Source organism: Vulpes vulpes, chromosome 11, assembly GCF_048418805.1.
Source record: "Vulpes vulpes isolate BD-2025 chromosome 11, VulVul3, whole genome shotgun sequence".
Taxonomy (NCBI): Eukaryota; Metazoa; Chordata; class Mammalia; order Carnivora; family Canidae; genus Vulpes; species Vulpes vulpes.
In genome coordinates, this window is record NC_132790.1 from 38,316,874 (window position 1) to 38,341,332 (window position 24,459).

General features: G+C 38.8%; 1 protein-coding gene across 1 annotated transcript in view; it reads right to left on the minus strand.

Moving 5' to 3' along the window:
• Window positions 1-5,777: 5,777 nt before the first annotated feature.
• CTSC (cathepsin C) overlaps window positions 5,778-24,459 on the minus strand; it is a 37,810-nt gene continuing 19,128 nt past the window's right edge. The window contains exons 3-7 of the mRNA XM_026015216.2: window positions 23,983-24,149; window positions 19,914-20,063; window positions 14,934-15,049; window positions 9,605-9,736; window positions 5,778-8,259 (exon numbers count right to left, since the gene is read on the minus strand). Of these exons, the coding sequence (XP_025871001.1) occupies window positions 7,760-8,259; window positions 9,605-9,736; window positions 14,934-15,049; window positions 19,914-20,063; window positions 23,983-24,149 (1,065 nt within the window). The 3' untranslated portion in view covers window positions 5,778-7,759. The remainder of the gene's footprint in view (window positions 8,260-9,604; window positions 9,737-14,933; window positions 15,050-19,913; window positions 20,064-23,982; window positions 24,150-24,459) is intronic.

Genomic DNA, 24,459 nt, shown 5'->3' on the forward strand with positions numbered 1-24,459 from the left:
CTGGATGATACACGACTGAATCCAGGTAAGTCTTCTTACGATGCTGGCAGGCAAGTGTAGTGACCTGCTCATCTTGTGGCTGCCCAAGATAAGCCTTGTAAGTTCTCTTGCTTATGAAATGTTCCACCTAGAGGGATCCCTGGGTGGCGCAGCGGTTTGGCGCCTGCCTTTGGCCCAGGGCGCGATCCTGGAGACCCGGGATCGAATCCCACGTCGGGCTCCCGGTGCATGGAGCCTGCTTCTCCCTCTGCCTATGTCTCTGCCTCGCACCCTCTCTCTCTCTCTGTGACTATCATAAATAAATTTAAAAAAAAAATGAAATGTTCCACCTAGAGATCCAGAGTGACCTTCCTTTCTTCAGTCCCTCCTTGCCCTCTGTGTATATGGGGACCAGTCTGTGAACCATCAAGGTATCTACAAACTACTGCAAGGGGCAGGGGGCAGCAGTGCGTTCTAGGGAAGAGGAAGTCATAGTGCTGCTCCTGTGAATGGTAAGAGCACAGACATGGGGAATCCTGTGCTGCACAAAATGAAGCATTCTTGAAAGCAGGCAGTGAGGAACAGAAGAGTCTCCCCACTGGTGGAAGGACTGTAGTTGTCAGATGGGGTTTTGCTGCTCTAAGACCACGATTGTAGGAATAAGACTAGCTCCCAACCCCACAGAAACCAAGACAAGCCATGAGGGCTCAGAGAGCAAATGGGGAGCTCGGTGTCCACACAGGATGGGACCAAGAGTGGGGTTATGACTAGAAGCAGAGTTATCCACCTGATACAGGCCCTGGGAACCCCACTTGCCAAGCCTTTTAGACAGTTCCTCCCAGCCTATGGCTGAAAGAAAACAGCTAATATCTGCACTGTGGAATGACTACTTGCTGGGAAAAAAAGCACCTACACACACAAAAGTACACTTCACTATGCTGGGGCTTGTACATCTCCAAGAGGCTGCTGATATTTTATGCAAAATTTAGAACGAGTGTGTGCTGTTTGAAATGGGAAAGAATCCATCATTTTATCAGTCTCAGAAGAGTCCGTGGTCCATGACCTTGTAAGGGCAAAGGATCAATGCTTTAAAGAAATGCTCTCTTTAAGCACAAATATTACAATCTACCTCTTTTCTTGGTCAAAAGTCTGGTGAGTTGGGAACATGTGTTCACCCTCTATGGCAGAATTTTCTCGTACACCTGAGCCTCCAATCATCATTCTATCTTCCCATTTGCTTCCCTCCTGTTACAAAATACGGATTCACCAATTGCTGGCCCACCGATGAGCTCCATTCTTACTACATGGCTATGTGTTTAATAAGTTTAACATCTTTTTCAAATCATATCTGTGGGTTCCAATAGGGTGGAGGCCACTTAAAAGTGGGCTCAGTCTGTGTCCTGAAACTGAGGAAGTGTCCAATCTCATCCCATTACTTCAATCTTCCCCACTGCCTGGGCCTTGCATGTCTTTTTCTCCCCCTCTAGATTCTTCACAGCTCAACTCACATTTCCTAAACTCTCCGGAAACTTCTGGGATAACATTAACCCCTGGAATTCTCTTTCTCCAAAGTCTATACTACAATTAGGCGCTGGGGAAAATGTATCAGGTGGTGAGCATGCTACAGAGCAGGCTTTCTCCACCACCAGGCTTTCTGTCACTACTCACATCTGGGCCTGGATGATTCTTCATTGCTGACTGCATCCCTTCTCCAAACATGACAACCCCAACGTCTGCTAACATTGCCAAAAGTCCCCTAAGGGACAAAATCATTTCTGGTTGAGAACCATGGTGGAAGCATGATCCTCATGTATCATGTAATGTGTTAGACTCTGTACAGACTTTATTCATGGTCCTACCCTACTTTCCTACCTTTATCTTCCTTTACTTTCATTCACTCATCTAATTTGAACTTATTTTGTACTGTACCTTTACCTTTACAAAGCACTTGAAACTGTTTCCAGGGCAGATAATATATAAACAAACACTTATTGCTTCCTTTAAACTGAGCCATACAGCCCACAGAAGTAAATATTACTATTGCCTTTTAGCAGACAAACACTGAAGACTAGAAATCTCTGTTCAGTAACTAAACTAAGGTCTAAATAACAAATGCTAAAGGAGCAAAGACTCAAAGTCAGGATTGCCTGCTTCCAGGGCCCATGATATTTTCAGAGCACAATGCTACTTTGTTTACTTTCTCTCCATAGACTCATTCTTCTTACTACTCAACTGCATTTTAGCCTGCAAAACTGAGGTCTTGTCTACTATCTCTTGGGAATACTGTGAATTTCTTAAGATGACATAGGAATAGTTAATTTAGAGGAAAATTTTTAAAGCTCTTTAAAAACCCACAAAAGAGAATGAGGGTATAAAAATCTGATATTAAAAGCATTCATTTTCTATCACTTAAACTATTCAATACTTTTGAAGGACCATAAAATACATTTTAGGAAAAATATAAAACATCTCAATGATTACTTTAAAGCACAAGACTAGCTTCATGGCATTTTCCTCATTTCTGCAGGGGAAGGCTATTTCTCCAGCTTAATTCTTTTTAATTGATTGCTAAGATTTCAATCTCTTCAGACCTTTTGCATAACAGGAAGGAGCAAATCTGCTTTTCATTTCTCACAACTTGAGGGGTTTGGAGTTTATCATATTCTTTCCATTTTAATGATCTGTTAGAATGGAATTTCAAAAAACAAACACTCTTTTAGGACAGAAAGCTCAAACTCAATGCTATGGATACATATCGCATCCTCAAATTTGGAAAAGTAGAGGTTAAATTTCTCACTTCTGCCCACTTTTAAAAAGCATTTGAAGAAAAGCAATCTTGATAAATGGACTTCTGAAAGGAAAAGGGAGGACTCCAGCAAAGGGACGTGTTGCATTTTCTGTCTGAAGGTTGGTTTCTCTCCGGAGATTTTGGTAGGCTGTCATCACAAGGACATTGTATGGCACAAGAGGAAGGTCTGCTGAGGTTTCAATTATTTTACAGTCCAGGCGATTTCACAGTTTCAATCACAGCAACGGTTCAATGAGACCAATGTTTCACAGCTAATGAAACTAAGGCCCAGTGGCTAACTGACCCACTACCAATATTCAATTTCAAGGCTATGCAATTCCTGTCAGAGCAGAAATTTGATACATCTAAAGTTTTCTAGTTGTGGTCAGGAAGTTTCCACTTAACTTTAGGCCAAAGATAAATATTTATTACAGTTAAGAAGTAGAAATGTTAATATCACTATATTTAGAGGAGAACTGTTAAATTAAGCCTTCCAAACCACCACACATGGATTGAAGCTTAGCGCACTTGCCCCTGAGAGATAATAGGATTTCTGAAAGCTAGAAAATAACTTAGAAATGATTTTACGGAACAAGTGAGTTTATGTGTCTCACAACATGTAGACTTCTGTATTCTTTTGTAATTGGGAGGCAGCAGGAACGGTAGAAAGTTCTGGATACAGTGGAATCTAGATTTAACTTTATTAACTAGAGCCCCAGGTATGCTACTTCACTTCTGTAAGCCCATTTTTTATTTTTTATTTTATTTTATTTTATTTTATTTATTTTTTTAAAGATTTTATTTATTTATTTGAGAGTGTGGGAGTGAGGTGAGAGAGAGAGAGAGAGAGCATGAGCAGGGGGGAATGGTACAGGGAGAAGCAGACTGCCCACAGAGCAGGAGCCCGATGTGATCTCATTCCCAGGACCCTGAGATCATGACCTGAGCTGAAGACAGATGCTTAACCAACTGAGTGACCCTTGTGCCCCTATTTTTATTTTAATGAGCAGTGAACCAGATGATCTTCCAGCACTCATGTTTTGTGACTCTGTTATGCTTATCTTATTTTTATAGGAAAATTCCAAATAGGAAAATAAATGTATTACAACCTTAGTGTTTTTTGCTTAAAGATTGCAATGATTTTTCTCAGTCGAAGCCTTCCAGATTTGATGTCCTCTCACATTATTCCTCTCTCCACAGAGCTGGCAACAGAGGAAATTATATGGTGAAGATGTAGAAACCTCTGTACCAAGGGGTGCCTGGGTGGTGCAGTCAGTTAAGCGACCAACTGTTGGTTTAGGCTCGGTTGCCATCTCAGGGTCATGAGATCCAGTCCCACTGAGCACTGAATCTGCCTGGTTTCTCTCCCCCTATCCTGACATTCCCACCCCCTGACATATGTACAGACTCTCACTCAAATAAATACATCTTTAAAACAAACAAAAACAACTCGGGGTGCTTGGTGGCTCAGCTGGTTAAGCATCTGCCTTCAGCTCAGGTCATGATCCCGGGGTCCTGGAATCAGAGCCCTGCATTGGGTTCCCTGCTCCATGGAGAGTCTGTTTCTCCCTCTCCTCTCTGTCTTTCTCTCAAATAAATAAAATCTTAAAAAAAAAAAAAAAAAAAAAAGCCAAAAAAACCTTCTGTACCAAAAAAATCAAAATTGCCTCCCTCAAGTTTTTGGAGGTTTTTCTGTTTCTTTGTGCCAGTGTTCTTCTGTAGATTCTTTTCTTCCTTAAAAGAAAAATGTCCTAAGCCCCTCCTCAAGTCTCATTGCAGGGCAGAGTTTGCTTATTTTTTTTTTAAGATTTTATTTATTTATTCATAGAGACAGAGAGAGAGAGAGAGAGAGAGAGAGAGGCAGAGACACAGGCAGAGGGAGAAGAAGCAGGCTCCACGCAGGGAGCCTGACATGGGACTCGATCCCTGGTCTCTAGGATCACACCCCAGGCTGCAGGAGGTGCCAAACCGCTGTGCCACCGGGGCTGCCCCAGAGTTTGTTTATTTTTTTATTATTATTTTTTTTTAATGTTTTTTTAAATTTTTTTTATTTATGATAGTCACACAGAGAGAGAGAGAGACAGGCAGAGACACAGGCAGAGGGAGAAGCAGGTTCCATGCACCGGGAGCCCGACGTGGGACTCGATCCCGGGTCTCCAGGATCGCGCCCTGGACCAAAGGCAGGCGCCAAACCGCTGCGCCACCCGGGGATCCCCCCAGAGTTTGTTTATTAATAGAACATGTCTTAGCTGCCTCCTCCTAGCAAACAACTATTTTACTATCTGAATTCAGAAAAATAAGACTTGAGTAATAATAACTAGTATTTACACACTCCTTTCTAGGTTCCAAGCACTGTTTACATGCTCTACATAATAGGGAGGCATTTAACCCTCAGAGAACTCTGTGAAGTAGGTGCATGTATCCCTTACTATTCAAACCTAACCACTTTCTGGCTTCAGTGGTTAGAGGTCAAATAGAGGTCAGTGAGCAAATCTGGGTGGCAGGGAAACTGCATTATCTGAATCTACTTCACTTTCCCTACTGGGGATGGTGAAAGGCCTGAGCTTGAAGAAAGCAAACAATGGTGCCCCAAAGTGCCAGTCTATTAGTTCCTTCATTGCAACAATAAGAGTTTAGAGGGAGAGTTCACACAGGGAGGGTTACCTACCCTGTTATCTCTAGTTTACAGTCCAGGAATCTGAAGCACACGTTGGGTAAGGAAACTGCCTCAGGCTTTATGGCTAACATGAGGCAGGGCCAGAATGCTGACCCAGGCCACAGTCACCCAAGTCAATGCCAACCTTGCACTTGACTGCCCAGCTAACCTTTATTTCCTTTTGTGGACAGTGGTGTCTCCACACACACACACACCAGTCGTTCTTCTGAATACGTCTTCGGGGAGGTTAGCCAGAGTTCCCATCCCATTTTTTGCAGAGCTCAGTCTGTCAACAGACTTTGATTACATGCTCTATTAGCACCGATGTAAACAACTTTTAGATTACAAAGCTTGTTTTTTTGTACAGCTTAAGAGTTTAATCATGTGTTTTGAGGAACCATGATGTTCCACTTAGTCACCATCTTTAGTGAGTTCGGCCACTAGGGATAAAGTAGTGATCAGTCATCTAGAAATGGGAGAAGCAAACTCTCATAGCAGATAAATGCAAGTTGAAGCACAGTGGAACCTGAGTTCTCATTCTGGGTAATCCCTCTTGTAAAGTCAGAAAATTTAGGGCCTCTTCAAACCATTGTTTTCAACTAATGATGCTTATGAGAATTGCTTCCCATTGCCAGTTAGGTTCACACCTATATTTAGTCTTTCAATATTTCCTAAAGTATTTTATGAATGATACCAGCAATGATTCTCCTTTATAGCCCAGCTGGGGCCTCATGGAATTGTGCTAAAGCACAGCTGCCCTACCTCTTCATGACTTATGCGTATGTGTCAGCTGACAGCCATGCAGGTGGAAAACCAGAGAATAAGCTCACATTTCATGTTAAATAATATTTCATCTGTTAAGCTAACAGGTCATATCTCTGTAAGTTTTAGTGAAAAAGAAATTCGTGTTTGATTTCAAAGTCTATTTACACTTTCCCAATAGCAACAAGGCCAGGTTAATAAAGTAAGACTAAGACTGCATTCATACCTCCTTGGAGGTCTTCCACATGACAAGGGCCCTGGCTATGTCTGCCATTCAGAGTGTCTGCTTCTGAGTTACCATGTGGTGAAAAAGTCAAAGGTATGTGGCAGTGGGCCAAGACACCCAAGAAGCCACATCTTAATCATAGGGTATATTCCTTCCATGTCACTTCAGTTCAAGGAGAGAAAAAGACATCACTGTAGTGAACTGCAATACAAAAAAGTACATGAAGTTTCAGACAAAACTTTAACACTTGAACATGTCAAAGTGTGTACGTAGCATCTGGTCGCTTTGGATTTTCTGGCGAAAAGTCCTGAGACTCAGTGTCTAAGGCACTCAAGGAGAACTGGACTTAGAAGATCTCAGTTCTAATCTGACCCTGTCATTCACCACCTCTGTCACCTGACATGAGCCACTTGCCCTTTCCTAAGCCTGTCACTCTTTCTGTGCAAAGACATGAACAGATCACATGAGCTCTATAATCCCTTCTGGCTCCAAGAGGGTTGTGGTTTTTGCTTATGTTTTAGAACTCTGATGGCCCAATCTGCCTGATTGTCACATCATTTCTAAGAGAGGCCATCTGTTTACTCAGGATAGAGATTTTGCATCACTGTGAAATATCCCCTGGAGATCTCATAGATCTGTCCAAATCTAAACTGTTAACATCCCACTAATTAAGCTATAAACACTCAGCCAATGAAGGTGGACCAATACTTCCAAATGCAAAATACACCAAAAGATACTTTAACCAATATCCAGATCTTTATCAAAACTCATTTCTGTTCTTGGACTCTGGCTCATCAAATATCCAGGGGATAATTTTAGGGTTAACTAGTCATTATTCGAGTATAACCCTTGTAAAGGTTCATAGTTTTTTAAATTGAAATACACTCAATTTCTTTCTGTTTTCAAAGTACTTACATAAGTAATACCTGTAAATCTAACTGAAGGGGTCAGTGGTGAAACCTGTTACAATTACGTATAAATTCTGTAATATATATCACCTGAACACTTACAAAAAACATTAAAAAAAATTTAATAATCATTGCCATTTTTTCTTGTGACTTTTATATTTTAAAAATGTCTGTTCTCCCAAAGACTTTAAAAAAATATACTATATTTGAATCAAAATAATGAACAGAATCCTGCATTTTATTACTACGTAGCTATAAAGTAGGCCAGTGATTAATGGAAAGGTATATTTAAATCAAAGGCAATTTTAATTTTAAAGGCAAAAATCTTCATAGGAATCTATCTGTAATCTGAAATTGCTGCTATAAAAGTTTTCGGTCTGAATAAATTGATCCCCTTTCGTGACTAATGGTGGTCATCAGGAAATGCCAGGACCCATATCCTACAATTTAGGAATTGGTGTGGCTGCCACTGCTATGCTTTCAATTGCACATTCATCCGTTCCTCTGCGGATCCGGAAGTAACCATCTTCACCCCACCTAGAGCCCCAGCTGTTTTTCACAATCCAGTAATCCATCCCAGAGGCTGAGTCAGTACCATAGCCCACCAGCAAAACAGCATGATTAGTCAGTTCAAAGGGGTTGAAAGGGTCTCTCAGGCCAGTGTGGTAATAGATTCCCTTCTGGTAGTGGAAGAAGTCATCATAGACTTCAAAAGCAACTGCCATGGGCCCGTGACGGACCAGCTCAAGCTTCATCAGGGCTTCATTGCAGGCCCCATAGAAACCTCCCACATAGTAGTACTCAGAGGAATAGTAACGGAAGCAGTCATTTGGTTTGCATGGAGAATCAGAGCCTGCGTAGGGGAAGCAGGCCTCTTCCACCAGCCCAAAATCTTGGGCATATTTTCCTGCGATGAGGTACGGGAAGCCACCTTCACAGCCTGAGGATGAATAACACACACAATTATTACCCCCCTATTAGAAAAGGGGCGGACACAGAAGAAATGGTCCCATTTCCTTTCTCTCTCTCTCTCTCTCTCTCTCTTTCTCTCTCTCTCTTTCTTCTACTCCAATAGTTCTTTGTTATACTCAGGAGTTGTTCTTAGCTGAAATGCTACTTCCTTCATTCATCCATTAGCCATCTAGCTAAGAATCCTCTCCTCCTCATCTAATTAACAGTAGTTATTTGGCACCTGATGTGGAAGGTACCTAGAGCATAACGGTTAAGTGGGGAGGCTCTGAAGACTGACCATGTAGGTTCAAATCCAAAATTGTGTGAAGAATTAAACTTCTCTATACCTCTGTTCACTTATTTATAAATTATAGATAGGAATAGGACTTTCCTTACAGGATTAAATTAGTTACTTCCTGTAAAAGCAATAAAAGTTGGCTACTATTGTCATTATTAAATAGACACCACAACACGGCTATTCCTGAAGAAAGACTTCTCTGACCACCTCCTGCAAAAAAAAGTCTAAATCAGGTCTATATCACCCTCCTCCAGTCCTTGCTGTATTATACACATCCGTAATCCTGTGGGTTTTTTTTTTCTTCATTGTTCTTTCAAATACTTGACCTCTACTTTCCTCACTTAAGTGTAAGCTTCATGAGGGTAAGGACTGTCTTGATACTTAGTTCCACAGGGCCTAGAAGTCACATTGTTGATGTTTAATAAGTATTTCAGAAAGACCAAAAGGCCCAATGACAAAATAATCATTCCTAAGCAGTTTCATTTTCTAGTGGCCAAATCTGGGGTTGACAGCAGAAAACTTTAAAATGAGAATATTTCATTCTAAATCAATTGCAGCTGGGCTTTCTACATCATTACACACTCCCTGTTCTGAAAGCCCAAGCACAGAATTGTAACATTCTCCTAGAGAGAAACCAGGGTTAGTGTGGTTTTAATGTGAGTTATGTTTTGAAGTGAAACTTTAGCTGGAACTGATACTCTAAATTTATGGCCTTCAAAATATTATAGAATAACTTCATGTCTGTCCCCTGTCTATAAATAGGGATATCTACTTCTCAGGGTTTTGAGCATTGTTGGATAATGTACATAAAAGGCTCCAAAGAGCTCATGTTCATTCAGTGCATACTAACTATTGGCATTTTGCTGAATGGTGCAGTGAATTACTTGAGAACCACTCATTAATAAGTGATTAGGCCAGAACTTGCACCTAGGTGCTCTGACTACAGACACTGTGGTCTCTACTACACCATCCTTTTTCCTTTGCCAACAATGGCCAACTACACCCAAGTAAACAGTGCCTGAAATACAGCACTCACCTTGAGCATACTGGCTGCAAGAGACAATCTCCTGAGGACTCAAAATTGGAGTCTGAGTATTGTTGGTTAGTATACGGATTCTTGCTTCCAACATAGCTGTAGACGCAAATGCGTAGCAGCTTCCACAAGATGCTGGTGATGGAAAAGAAAGATATGTAACCTAAGAGAACTTTGAAGCAATTACAAAGAAACACAGAAAAATCTGAGTGGAGAGACACAATAATATATTTATTTGAGTTCCGCTGTTGTTCATAAGGATCAGCCCAATATAGAAGATTCGATCAACAACACAACCTTATAGGCAAACAAGATTTCAGTATTTCCCCCAAAAGACAAATGTTACTAAATGGGGCTTTCCTTGAGACTATTTTAGGAGGCAAAACAAAATAAGATGAAACTCAAAACACTCCTCTACTCTCTGCAAAGCATGTGATAGTATTCTTGATAATGAAAAAATAATATAGGTCTACAGCATGCTGAGCCATTCAAGTTGAGAGACAGCTATGGAAGGATACATGTGAGCTGACTTGGGACTTGGGACTCTATCCCAGGACCCTGAGATCACAACCTGAGCTGAAATGGAGAGTCAGATATTCAACCGAGTCACCCAGGTGCCCCTCAGGAGCAGCATTTTCTAAAGTTACTTGTTGGGTGGACTTACCCTAAGAGTGGCTCAGGTGTGGATGTATTATAGAAAGTTCAATTTGACTATAGTCAAGGAGGCAAAGTACAACACAGTCCAAGAAAGATAAGAGAGTAATTGTAACGATGAATATGGTACCTAAGGTGGCCAATGAGGAAGTAAAGCTAGAAGGCAGATGGAGGTAATGAAATTGAAAACAACATGGTTCTAAGGGAAAAAGAAGAGCAGCAGAGCCAGGGCTCCCAAAACATGTCACCCAGAGGAAAGAAGAACACAAAAAGTAGCTTGGATAGAGGTCAGAGAAAAAAAGGAAAAAGGAATCGCTTTATTTAATATCTGGATGCTCTGGTGAGGACAAAATATATGTACTTAAGAAGCATATGCTAGAAATATAGTTGCTATTTTAAGAGAAGAAAAATGTATGTGTTTTTTTTAATTTATTCGTGAGAGACGCAGAGAGAGAGACAGAGACAGAGACACAGACAGAGGGAGAAGCAGGCTCCATGCAGGGAGCCTGATGTGGGACTCGATCCCGGGTCTCCAGGATCATGCCCTGGGCTGAAGGCGGCGCTAAACCGCTGGGCCACTGGGGCTGCCCTGGAAAAATGTTTTACTTTGAAGTAATTTATATGAATATTATTTTTCTATGTTTCCTCAGAAGATGTGGGTAAATACATAAATACATTTAAGAAGAAAATATGGGATGTATATAACAAAACTGGGATTTCAACTTGTCATAATTCTAGAAAAAATGAACATAGATTTTAATGTCTATATTACTATAGAGTCTTTTTTTACCACTACCACTGATACAAATTGGAGATTTGGAGATATGCTGTACCAAATCCAAAACATTGATATATAAATATAGTTACATACAAAAGAGGTTATTTAATGTACTAATAAATTATTCACCAAATTATCTGAATGGTGAGCACTCCCTTACACATCATAAGATTATATAATAATAATAATCATATATAATAAAATTAATGAATAGACAGTAAATTCAAAAAATTCATTCTACATAAGGTGTGTGTTGCCTTTGTTCTCTTTAATAAATCAGAATTTAGTAATTTACTACTTAGAGAGAAGAGTATCCAAAAGAACACTATGCATTAGAATACTATCAGGGTACTACCTTCCCTAGGTAATGTCGGTTCATGTTCCTCCCTGAGTGCAAAAGAAAGCCAGATCACTGTTTGCTCAGCCTCCAACATTCTAAACTCTACCTGAATTACTTATATTGTTTTCCTCAAACTAAACTGTGAATCTCCTTGAGTGTACACAGGAAATGTGCCTTCTTCATATAGGTGCCTGATGCAATGAAGAAACTCGATGTATATTTATAGCAGGAAGACCCAAGTTATGAACAAGTAGACATATATTTACATCCATGAAAAAAAAAGGTGACTTTATTGGAAGCCATCAACCTTTACTTGTTTCTAAGCTATAAAGGGGGCACCCTTATAGTTAGGGCTTCTCACCTAAAGTGAGAACTCTCTCAAGTGACTCAATACCACCTCAGGTCCTGGACTGAGCCTATTAGAGCTCAAACCACTCTACTATTTCACGTGTTCCCCAAACTTCTCCCTATAAATATCTCAGATTTATCCATACCATATACTGCTTTTGCTGCCAAGAGATCACCTGAACTATGAAGATTAGGATAAACTCTTGGAAGAAGATCTTGAACTCATTTAGTGTACTACTCACTTGATGATGTGTACACTGAGACTCAGAAAGAAACAATGACCTGTCCAAAGTCACAAAACTAACAGCTGACAGGTGCTAGCAGCTAGGTGTCTCCCAAGGCAGCTTATATTCTTTTCAGTTTATAGATCTGTAACTACTTTAATGAGTTTTCAAATTTTCTTCCCTATCATCTAGTTACTAACTAAGCCAAAATTAACTTGCACATCTTGTTTTTGAAACCATCCAAGTAACCCTATCCCTGGGACCTATCTTTCAAATGATTGAGTGACAAAGAACCAGATCAGAGACAGTTAACAGACAAAGCCAGTGTTCCTTTCATGAGACACCAGAGTCATGAAATAACTAACATCCTGAGAATATGGAAATGGCCCCATTTTGGTCATCCAGCATTCCTGAGCCATGGCAGCAGGGTCAGTAAGCACATTTCCACAATTTCAACTAGGTAACGTGATTTTCACAGCTGAACTGTGTTCAGCTGCACCTTCCCATGGTGGAGAACACTGTGAGCTAAGAATAAGGAATTAGGAATCTTCTCCACCCCTACCCTGTCATTCAGCTGTGTGACCCTGGGCAAATCACTGGAACTTTCTGGCATTTATTTTTATCTTGTATATAAAGTGAACAGCATGGAAGACAACTTAATAAGGTCTCTCTGTTCTAGCTCTAATAGTACAGATGGTATTCAAAACAAGATTTAAACAAACTATATTTTAGACAGTAGGAAAACACTGCATTTACGATAACTGACGTGACCTGAGAAACACACCCCCTCTTTCTTGAAGATACAATAATAAATAACAACAGTATAGCAGAGAGAAGACAGAAAGTCCAAGTCTTCCAATTGCCTAGCTTCTCTTCCCTCTCACACTTGAATATAAATCTAGCTATATGGCTGGTGCTTAAAGCTGCTTTCAGGTTTAACAGTAAAACCTCATTTTGTCTTCCCAATATTTCTTTTTTTGTTAATTTTCATTTGCTCTCTGAATACAGAAAAGTTGTGAATTCCCTTAACTTGGGTCATTCTGAATTCTGGGTTTTCTAGAATGCAATGTTCCTAAAGTTAGTGGAAATTTCCAAGGAGCCCAGTTTTCAAGAAGAGAAAATAATTTTTCCCCAACCTAAAGTAAAGAAAACCAAAAGGAAGTCAAAAGAGGAACCTTTAAAAATTGCCCAGTCTGTACAAATCATATTTATAGCACTCAAACAAGATGAAACATCAGAGAACAACAGTTTTTGCCAAGCTAAGAAAACCAATGTCTGAGAATTTGGTTTTAAAAGGTCTAATTTCCGTCCCCTGGATTATTGTCTCATCACCAGTCAACTGTATCTTTTGGGAAATGAGTGGAACTAAACTTCTCTTTTGACCTTCTCCCATGCTCCCAATGAACCTTAAAAAACACTTTCTTAAAGTAGTTGCCATACTGTATTTTTATATTTTGCTCGCAGATCTTGCTAAACTGCAAGTCTCTAGGACAAGAGCCATGCCGCAGTAATCTTTATATCCTCAGTCATCAAAAATCCTAACACATGGTACTCTATAAAACACTGTATTACAGAGAAAGCAACCATGTATCAGGTTCTCAATAATCAACACTTGACAAGCATTATTTACTTAATCTTGTCAGATAGATATAAGGAATCTGATGACAGAGTACATTTTAATCCTCTCTTAACACCAACCCTTTAATTTCACTTCCCATTCATTTCTCAATTACCTTAAAAGTTCTCTCACTTCCTAAGCTTCCTTTCCAAAGAAGCCCTACCCAGGAAAGAAAAAGTAGGGGAGACATTTCAGGATCCACACTTTCTCTAGAGCTGAAGAGTTTCAGAAGAACTTGTAAAAGCAAAGACAAAGAGATGAGATCTCTGATGTCAACTGCAGGACAGAAGCCTTGCCGGCTGGCAGCTATAAAAAACCTGCTCCAAGCTCTGTACACTCAGAATACTTGGCAAGAATTCAGTAAGCATGGAACTGGAGGGCTGGTGGTGAACACTGAGAAGTGAGAGGGGTTGATTATCACAGAGTTTCTAGGAAAAGGGAAGAACAATTTATCTTTGGGTGTTATTAATTTATAATCCTCAGGAGACACTAATCAGAATGTTTCCAGACAGCAAATACTACACCTATTTTATAGTAACAAATCAGTCATGTGTGCTATAATTATCTTCAAAATGAGCTTAGAAATAATAAACCTGAGTATGGTATAAATGATTCTCCAAGTCATTGTTGGCTAAAAATTTAATATAACAAGATAATTTGCTATCAAGTACTATTAGAGGAAGAGTTATTAAATCTACTCATATTGTATGAAATTTCTGAAAATAATGGGTAAAATGCAATTAGAGTGATGCTTTTGGTAAATCTGGGCTCTGCAAGGCCACCACTCAGGAAGCTGGGTTAAATTGTACCATCATATGTCATGTTCTGACATAAAGTGAATTAAAAAGGTCCTTACACAGCTCAAAAAATCTACCAGAAAAAAAATTTAAGGATCCGTTTTTCTGGGCTCTTATGGTAATTAGAAACTAAATGATGGGGGACAGGGGGAGGTGGAGAGTGGGAGGACAAATAGCATAGAAGGATTCCTCCAAACCACTTGCAGAAGGAAGATCAATTTTAATTCTATGCCATTCTTTGTTTCTACATGAGTCTCTCCTACTGGGGAGGGCAGATGAGTTTCTTCCCATTACTTATTAATTTCATTAGCTAGCTAGAATATATTTTGAGAAGGATACTCAAAAAATGCTGGGCTCAACTGGAGAGATTATCTATTATCAAAGTCTGTCATGGATATAAAAGGAAGAAGGGACCACTGGACATACCTATTCCATTTCTTTACTAAAGTGGATCAGGCCTGTTGAATCTCTGTACCCCCAGAATCTACCCGAGAGCTTGACACATAGTAAATGTTCAATAAATATTTCAGAACAAATGAATGAAAAAAATCAGACTTTTTTTTTTTTTTTTACCTTGGTTTCGAACAGGACTAACAAAATTGGTACCATGAACGTTTCTCCAGTCCCATGATGTTGGCAAACGTGAAATCTCTTCATGTATTTCAGCAGTCAGTGGTGTGGGTTTAGGCCTAGGATGAAAATATACATTTGACTTCAATATATAGTCTTTCCCTTGAAAACGATTTCCTAATCTTTAATTCCATGATTTTAATTACCTGGCTGCCTAGAATCTTGATTCAAGCCCAAAAAGCCCTTGTCCCATCATTGTTTCAAATATACAATATGTCTATTATGTAATGTTTCTTTCTTTTTCTTTCTTTCTTTCTTTCTTTCTTTTTTTTTTTTTTTAAGATTTTATTTGCTTACTCATGAGAGACACAGAGAGAGGCAGAGATAGGAGAAGCAGGTTCCATGCGAGGAGCCAGATATAGGACTTGATCATGGTACTCCGGGATCACGCCCTGAACGGAAGGCAGACGCTCAACTACTGAGCCATCCAGGCATCCCATACACAATGTTTCAATTATACAACTAAGTGTGTCAATGGCTTTCATTATCTGTTTCTTTTTCAGGATCTAGTAAATTTCTTCTATGAAATGACACTGGGTCTGTATATCACTGAGATGCTACTCTTAGTATGCTTAGATAGCTGCATTTTCTTAAACAGATTTTGACCAAGAAAGTAAACACATGGGAATTTAAAATGGCCTATGAAGGACACAAGAGGAAAGAGAGGAACCACCAAGGTTTGACTCAGGAGATGGCTGGTGGCGATAGTGAATTAGTTGTAAAAGAAGTGAAGCAAGCACAGAAATTTGAAGTCTAAGTATAAAGTAGACTGACTAGCTCCATAAACAACAGATGAAAATGCTTACTCATTATCAAACTGCATCCTACATGAGATGGTTAGAAAGGAAGACAGAGGGCAACCCGGGTGGCTCAGCGGTTTAGCACCTGCCTTCAGCTCAGGGCCTGATCCTGGAGACCCGGGATGGAGTCCCATGTCAGGCTCCATGCATAGAGCTTGCTTCTCTCTCTCTCTCTCTCTCTCTCTCTCTCTTCTCTCAAGAATAAATAAATAAAATCTTAAAAAAAAAAAAAAAAGAAAGGAGGACAGGAAAAGAAGAGTTGCTTGGAACGATGAATAAGACACAGTCTGGAAATGAGAAAATTGTTCTACAAGCTTCTCTGTATTAGCAATTTAAAACAAACAGCATTCCAGCTCTAGACACACTAGATTTCTTGGGAGCTTTCCAAGTCTGCTAAATGATTTCAGTGTTCCACGTCTTTGCGCTGCTGCTCCTTTTCTCTAAAGTGCCTATTGCCCACTGCTTAGAAGAAATTCTTTTAGGAGTTTCTCCCTAACTTCTAATGTAAGGACTGCTCACAGAGCAGCCCTTACCCACCACTCCACAAGGAAAATCTCAGTTCTATGCTCTATCCACTCCTGAGTTATGGCACTACTGTTACACCAGGATAACATGTATCTTTCTGATACTGTAACTACTTGAATATCTCATTCAACTTGGCATTGCCAGACTGTACTGTTCAAACTTTTCAGTGATTATCCAGTGCTCTCTACCAGGTTCCAATTTAGTCACTGGCAAAGATAATTTCTGCACTTCTTCAGGTCCTCTGCAACTACTCCCAAGGAGTTCCCTATCTCACACACTTCTTTTAGAGTGGATGTAAGTCAGTGTTAAGACACAATGGAAGTGAGATAAAATAGAGAGAGAGAATAAAGAATCACTCAATAGCAATCATATCTTGAGAATTATAAAAATAGACACAATTCCTTACAGAAATGTCAATTTTTCATTAAAATATTAGCTAAACCAGGGACATTGCTGGAAGCTGTCTATGACAGAGAGATGAACATGAGGTAGTCTTTGACCATATGAGGTACAGCATTAAGAGACATGAAATGGAGCAATTATAATCACAAATACAAAGAAGTTTAACGTTACACATACAACTTGGAAAATGTCCATGGAATAACCAAGGTACTTAAAAAGCTATGCACCATGAAAACTGTGTATATAGGGCAAGGGAGAAAACAAACCAAGCAACAAATCTTGAATATTTTCCTTAAGATTTTTAAGTAAAAATTAGGGCACAAACAATTTTTCGAAGGAAATAAACAGTTTCTGTGATTTCACACTAAGAGGCCAACAGATTTAATCAATCAAATATTAACTAATTGTCCTGTATATACTTAAGAATACATTAAGTAATTTAAAAGATAAAGAATTGAAGTTTGACAGCAAAACGTAATTTCAGAGTAGGCTTAGGGTCATACTGACCTCCAACAAATGGTTTCACTACTCACCAGCTATGTGACATTACTCACAGGGCTTAACATCACAAAACTCCAAATGACTCCTATTAAAATAAGTAGAATCATACATACCTTAAAAATTATAAAAATTCAATGTAGTGGGGCAACCGGGTGGCTCAGTGGTTGAGCATCTGCCTTTGGCTTAGGTCGTGATCCCGGGGTCCAGGGATCAAGTCCCGTATCAGGCTCCCCACAGGGAGCCTCCTCCTCTCTCTGCCTGTGTTTCTGCCTGTCTTTATGTGTCTCTCATGAATAAATAAATAAAATATTTGTAAAAACATCAATGTAGTAAAGATTACTATAGTTCCTGTTTCTGCAAATCCTTAGATTAAGCTCCTATGATGATAACTACCATTATCATCATCATCATCCATGTCATTAAGAGGACTAAATATGTGCAGATACATTTATTTAAGTGATCATCTGGCACACAGCAGGCACTCAAATGTTAACTTCCTTCCCCCTACCATCCTATAAGGCAGGGTATTTGCCTGTCAATGCACAGACAAACCAATCAAACACTGTGACAACCGAAGTTCAATGACGTAAAAATCAAGCTTGAAAGATGAATTTGTAAGATAGAGAACAACTGCAAAGATTACAGGTTCACTACACATTAAAAGCTCTTAATCATTTGGGTCTAGATTATTTCAGTCTGGTAAAAGCTCTGAACTTAGGCAGATGACCATAGCCAATACATTTTTCTATACTTTTGGCAGTTTCAATGACTCTCTAAACCTCAAGTTAAGAATCTCTGAGGGTGGGTTTCTATTATGTCACTGAATTCTATGAGACCTAATTTATATATAAAAATGCTACTGAAAACTAGGCAGCCAGACCACAATGTCTGTTTCAGTATTTCCTGTTTCATTCAATTTTCTCTCCTATCTTTAACTTCTATGGAGCTTTGCCTTAAAAGCAGCCCTTCATAAAGCCAGCCCTTCTCTAACACAAAGGTGCTTGGGTGGAGGGAAGAAGCGTCAAAAGTAAAAGAATTCCTCAGAAGCATGGCCAATGACACAGGGAAAAGCAACTGTGTCTGAGGCTCAAATCTTTTAGGCAGGAGCTCCAGGGCCTTAGGCTCAGATGCTGATATGCCTTCCTCTCATGCTGCTGTGGATTTTTACTTAACAGTTCTCGACTTCCTGTCTCATATACACAGTGTAACTCCTTCACTTTAGCGAACCTGAGAGGGGTTACAACATGTTCCCTTTCCTAACTGCCATTAACCTGGGTCTCACAGACTAGAAATGTCTTAGAATACACTTTGAGAAATACTATACGAGATTCTCTTTAGAATGGGGCAGAATTATGAGAGAGTGCTATTAGATGAGATAGGAAAAATCTCCAGACAGCTTCATAGTTGAAAAAATGTCAGAGTGTTAGGCTTATTAGTCTGCAAATGAAAAAGTTAGAAATGCATTTTAGTTAATTAACCAATCAGTGGCCTGTTCAAACAAATTTTGAACCAGAAACTCTATAGATATTAAGGAAATAATGTATTCTCTGAAAATTGAGTCTCACTACACTCCCTATTGGTTTCCAGTTCTCTGCCCTTTGGTTATACCAATTTCTCCTGAAACACGGAATCATAGGAATATCTTTGGCCATTTAACAAATGTTAAGGGTCTATATATTTTGAGTGATCCAGCTATAGTTGGGAGGATATTTTTTTAAAATTACCAAATTCTTGACTATATAAATTCAAAGTATTTGTGACCCGATCTCCTAAATAAGAAATATGCGATGGGGTGGTATGTAAGCTAATGATGGGAAGTGTCACTTCTGGCTGTAGGTAGTAGAGGTACATTGATAAATATGCAGCAATTTTTTGCTGGATGTTGCAAGAGAGAGGGTTTTGAGATTTTTACAAGTGACAAATCGGACAGTTTTTGTAGACAAGTTGAGGGATATTTGAAGTAAAGGGAGCAGCCTGAATGGAGGTACCTGAAACTAAAGATTTTGGTGATTATGTGTCATTTTGTTAAAAAATGGGTCATGGTACTAAATTGAAGCATAGTCAAATTTAGATGGCTTTGGTTACCAGGTTAATTTATTCATAAGATAACAGGTAGTAGGGACACCTGGGTGGATCAGTGTTTGAGCATCTGCCTTTGGCTCAGGGTGGGATCCTGGGGTCCAGGATTGAGTCCCGCATCAGACTCCCTGCGAGGAGCCTGCTTCTCCCTCTGCCTAGGTCTCTGCCTCTCTCTGTGTATCTCTCATGAATAAATAAAATATTTTTTAAAAAGATAGGTAGTAACACAACCATATCTGGATACAGGAAGATGAAAGTGGCATTTTAGAGAATGGCTGAGAGGGAAAGAGACCAAAGAGGTAGGACTAGAAGACAGGAGGTGTGAGGCTGACCCACAACGCAGCAGAGAATGACAAAACCCTATACCAGTGTGTAGAAAATGGCAGGAGAATGATGGAAGTGGCAGATGCTGTGAAAGCAGAACCCATCAATAGGACTCAGAGCACCAGAAGATCCAAGGAAAGGATAGGGAGACGGTCGGGAAAAAAAATAACATAAAAAGTTTAGGTTGCAATGGCCAATAAAATTGTGGGCAAACTAGGGAGAGCAGAATGGAAGGGAGTATGACATTCAACACAAATACCTTTATTAGTGATAAAGGGATATGTTTTATTACCTTGGGATTTTCCGGACACCACCTCTCCTCATCATGTCTCTCAAGGTGAGAGTCTCATATTCTATGTATCTGGTTGCAGTCCAAGACTTCTGAATGGTATTGATCGCTTTCACAAACTCATAGTTGTATTTGTAGAGCCTATTAGAATTGCTGCCAACAAAAATAAGATAGCCTCAGTTATCCTCTTTATTGATATAATTAGACTCCATTAAAAGAAGCATCCTTATACTGAGCCTGAGTAGAAAGTGGAATAATCTTTTAAGAAGGCAAATTTATTTATTTTTGGTAATACAACTTCAAATATTCAAATCTTCAAAATAATCTTTATTTTACAGTTAAATAAGCTAAGTGCACCACAGTGCAGTGTCATATAATACTGAATTTCCATAATAGTCAATGGTATAGTTAAATATCACATGTACAGAACACAAAATTTAGATAAGCTGAAATTATCAGGTAAAATAAAATCCAACTTCAGAAAACAAAAACCAAACTATTAAGGATGCCTGAAGTATTCTTAACCCTAATAAAAGTTCACTGGACTCAAGTCCTTTTATTGAGGACTTCAGAGTACAACTCCATTAATTTAGCTCAAAAATTCTTGGGAGCCATGAGTAACTGCATCAGACACTAGTAATAAATGTAATCAATTTTTGATCTGAAAAATCCCCTTAATTTGGCTCTAAAGTTATCAGGCTTCTGAAATGCATCCTCTTCCTTACTCATCTTATTTTAAACAAACTGCTGTTTATAGCAGTTTCTGTTGATATCTTTTGCTCAAACAAAGCTCAGTTTTTCTGGCATCAAAGCAAATCTGGGTTTGGTTCATACATGAAGAGACAATCTATGAGGAGGGTCCAAAAAGCACCCTTCAGCACTTTTGGTGGAAGAGATGCACATGTATACTAACAGCCTGGAATTGGTATGTCTCCTATAAAAATAAAAGTTCAAGTTAACTAAGTTGTATATATAAGGATGTTCAATGAAACACTCTTATAATAGTGATAAACTGTAAATAACCTAAATAAATGTTCTCAGATAAGGGATGATAAAAGTAAATAGTTTATTCAGTAAAAATGTACAGATTATTTAGTGTGTAAATGTTAATTAAGGGAAACCTCACTAAAATGGAGTAAGAAGGTTTGGCATGGGAGCTCTCATGTCCTATCACTCTTCATCAATTGCAAATCTAGCTGGAAGATAGGGACCTTGCATGTGGATACTATTTCACTATCCCAGCAAGAGGAAGAAGGGCTTACCTTTTTCCCTGGCAACAGCCCAGACAACTGAGAGACAGTCACAACTCAACCAATGAGAAGCCACTAGACTTTCAACTCCCAGTTTCATCCAATGAACTTTGTTTATAACAGTCCTCCCAGGTCCATCCTTTCCTCTATACAAGAGCATGCTTCTTTTTTGTTCTGTAGCATTGCCTACAGTTTTTGCCTGAACTTGCTTGTCTCAATGACAGTTCTCTGCTATTCCCATATAAAACCAACTTTTGTTGGTAAAATAATCAGCAGTACAGAAGAGTGTTCACACTATATTAAATAATAAGACAGGCTATCAAAGAAGTTTATACAGAATTAACCAATTTTTGTAAAAATATATTATAAATCCACTTTTTAAATGCCAAAAATGGTTATCTCTGAGTGACAATCCAGGATCACCACTTTTTCCCACCCTCTACAATTTCTACAATGCACGTTTATAACTTTGTAATAATAATAAAAAAGGAGAGAACAGGAGGAACTACATGTCACGTGCATATAGCATGGCAAACATTACCATGTGATGCAAAAAAATTATTAAACTGGACCTGGGTTCATATCCGTTACTCAAATTTGGTTCTTGAATCCAGTGTTAGCAGCAGCACCTGGAAGCCTTCGAAATATCCAATCCAAATCACCCAAAGCAAAATCTGCATTTTTAACAAGATTCCCAGTTGACTCACAATAACATTAAAATTTGAGAAGCATTGGTTTCCCTGATAGTAAATGCTTGGATATGGATATAAATAAATCTAACACATAGAGCATGTTTACAAAGCAAAAGGATTGGGGGAGCTGATTAGTCATATAATTCAAACATGTATCAAACCTATGTGCCAGGTGTTAGGAATTATAGAATACACCCTGTTATTTCTACTAAAGAAGAGTCTATCCCTTAAGTGTGACTCATTGTCCAAGACTTCCCAATTATGCAAAGCAAGATACACCTAATCTGAGTAGCATCTACACATACTGTAAACTTCTCTTTCTCTTTTTATTTATATGTTCATTGAGGAAGTATTTTGATATAGTCAAAAAATCTGAGAGCACTGAAAATAATAAGAAAGATGTGCAGTTATAGTGATTCTATTTACATGTGTTTTATCAAAGTTCTTTCCTTCTTGTTGCAAAGTGTGAAACCAGAGAGCTACCTTTACTAGATTTTAAAACTGCCTGTATCATATTTCTGATACACTAATACAACAAAAACAAGTGACAGCAGTTTGTCTCTTTAGACAGGAGGGTAAATTTTAAATTGTAAATGTATATTTTGAAGTATTTTCTACTGATGAGTCACTATTGACTTTTGAGAAGCAGTAGTTCCTTTGCTTTTATCATTGACATCTAGTAAACATCACACACTGACATGTGCTTACAGTAATGACAAGGTAGGTCTTAAACACTCACTTTTAGTGTTTAAGATCCAAGGAAATTAAATATAATGTACTTTACTATGGGATAACAGATCATTAAGAGCTGAAAGGGACCTTGAAGGTAATTTAGTCCCCAGTGCTGATTTTATAGATGAAACAACACAGGTTCTGAGCACTCCCATTAATAGCTTCTTCATTAAATAAAGCAATGTCTGATGTATCAAAAACAGCACATTAGTACATAGTACATTTTAAATGGTAAGTGAAAGTGAACAGGTGAACAGGAGATATATTGTTCAAGGATCAAGTCAAGCAAAGCAATTTAAAAGGTAAATTCAAAATGGAAGGGATGTATTAGTTTAGATCTTGGTGAGTACTTTCCCAGACAAGTACAATTTGTCCCCTTTAAACTCATGTCCCCAGTCTCACTACTACAGAATCATTCATTGCCAGCATGGCCTGGTTTGGGGTGATTTATTCATGTGTATTTCCAGTGGATTTCACAAACTAAATGAAACAGAAAAAGTTGCTGTCATTAATATCTATTTATCTTTTCCTTCCAAAGGAATAAAATCTGAAATCTCGTTTGTGTGGTTCAGTTACTTAAAGTGGACCTTACTTAACAAAAACACTTAACTGCATGTTATAAGTTGAATGGTGTCCTTCCAAAATCCACAGGTTCAAGTCTTAATTTCCAGAATCTCAGAAAATAACTGCATTTGGAGAGAAGACCTTTCATAGGGTAATTACAGTAAAATGAGGTCATCACATGGGTGGTCCCAACCCTGATATGACTTGGTGCACTTGTTTGAAAAAAAGAGGGATGACATGTAAGGACACAGAGAGAAGGTGGCCATGTCAAGCCAGGGAGAGAGGCTTTACAAGAAACCAAACCTGCTGACACTGATCTTGGGCTACTAGCCTCCAGAATTATGAGAAAATAAATTTCTGTTGCTTAAGCCACTCAGTCTGGGGTACTTAGTTATGGCAGCCCTAGCAAACTAATACACTACATAAATACTGAGAATTTTTATTTCAGTTATTCACTGCTTTGTGTAAAATTTATTCAATTAGTATCACCTACATTTGTTGTAACATAAACACATGTATCTATGAGTGCCATACATGTTATTACAGGCAATAATAAAATGATTTTTGTCACTGCAATTCTCTAGTCTTTCATATCAATTTCCTTTAAAGCCATCATTGGGCCATTACTTTTAGAGTGCTGTGAAAAAAAAAAAAAACTTTCTTCTCTCAGTTCCATTAATCAACACAAGTTAAGTTTTAAAGAATATGGGTTACATTTCTAGGTCAAATAAATTTTATAGAATCACAATAAAACTTATCAAGAACTAACCCAGACACATATTTCTACATACTATAAAACAAAACTAAATGTATCTTCCTCTTGTGACAACTCACTTTTCCTGGAGCCTCTCAATGTGTTTTGTGTTCACCTTCGCTTTTTCAGAGGTAGTTCCCATCTTGGTTCCAGTGAAACAAGCCCAGTTCCGGCCCAGCACATCGTGCACCCACCCGGTCATGGTCTCGTTGCAGTAACTGGTGACCCTGTGACCCTCTTCTTTATACTGCAATAAAATTGGGGAAGGAAATGTCAAGTGAATCTGTGTTCATCTCTCAGGTCCATTTCCCTGGCTCCCATTCACAGTCAAGATGCTTCTTCTTCATTTCATCTTGGGAACGAGCCTCTGCCAACCAAAATAAAAACTTCACCCTGAGGGGTTACATTCTGAGAATTAGTCTAGAAAAAGATGAGAAATAAACTTTTCTAAGACTACCATCAATAAGTGCCAAACAAAATTTACATAAGAAAACACTTCTGGGAATCAAAAGCAGGAAAAGAAACATTTTTAGAGCATCTGCCACATTCCAGGCATT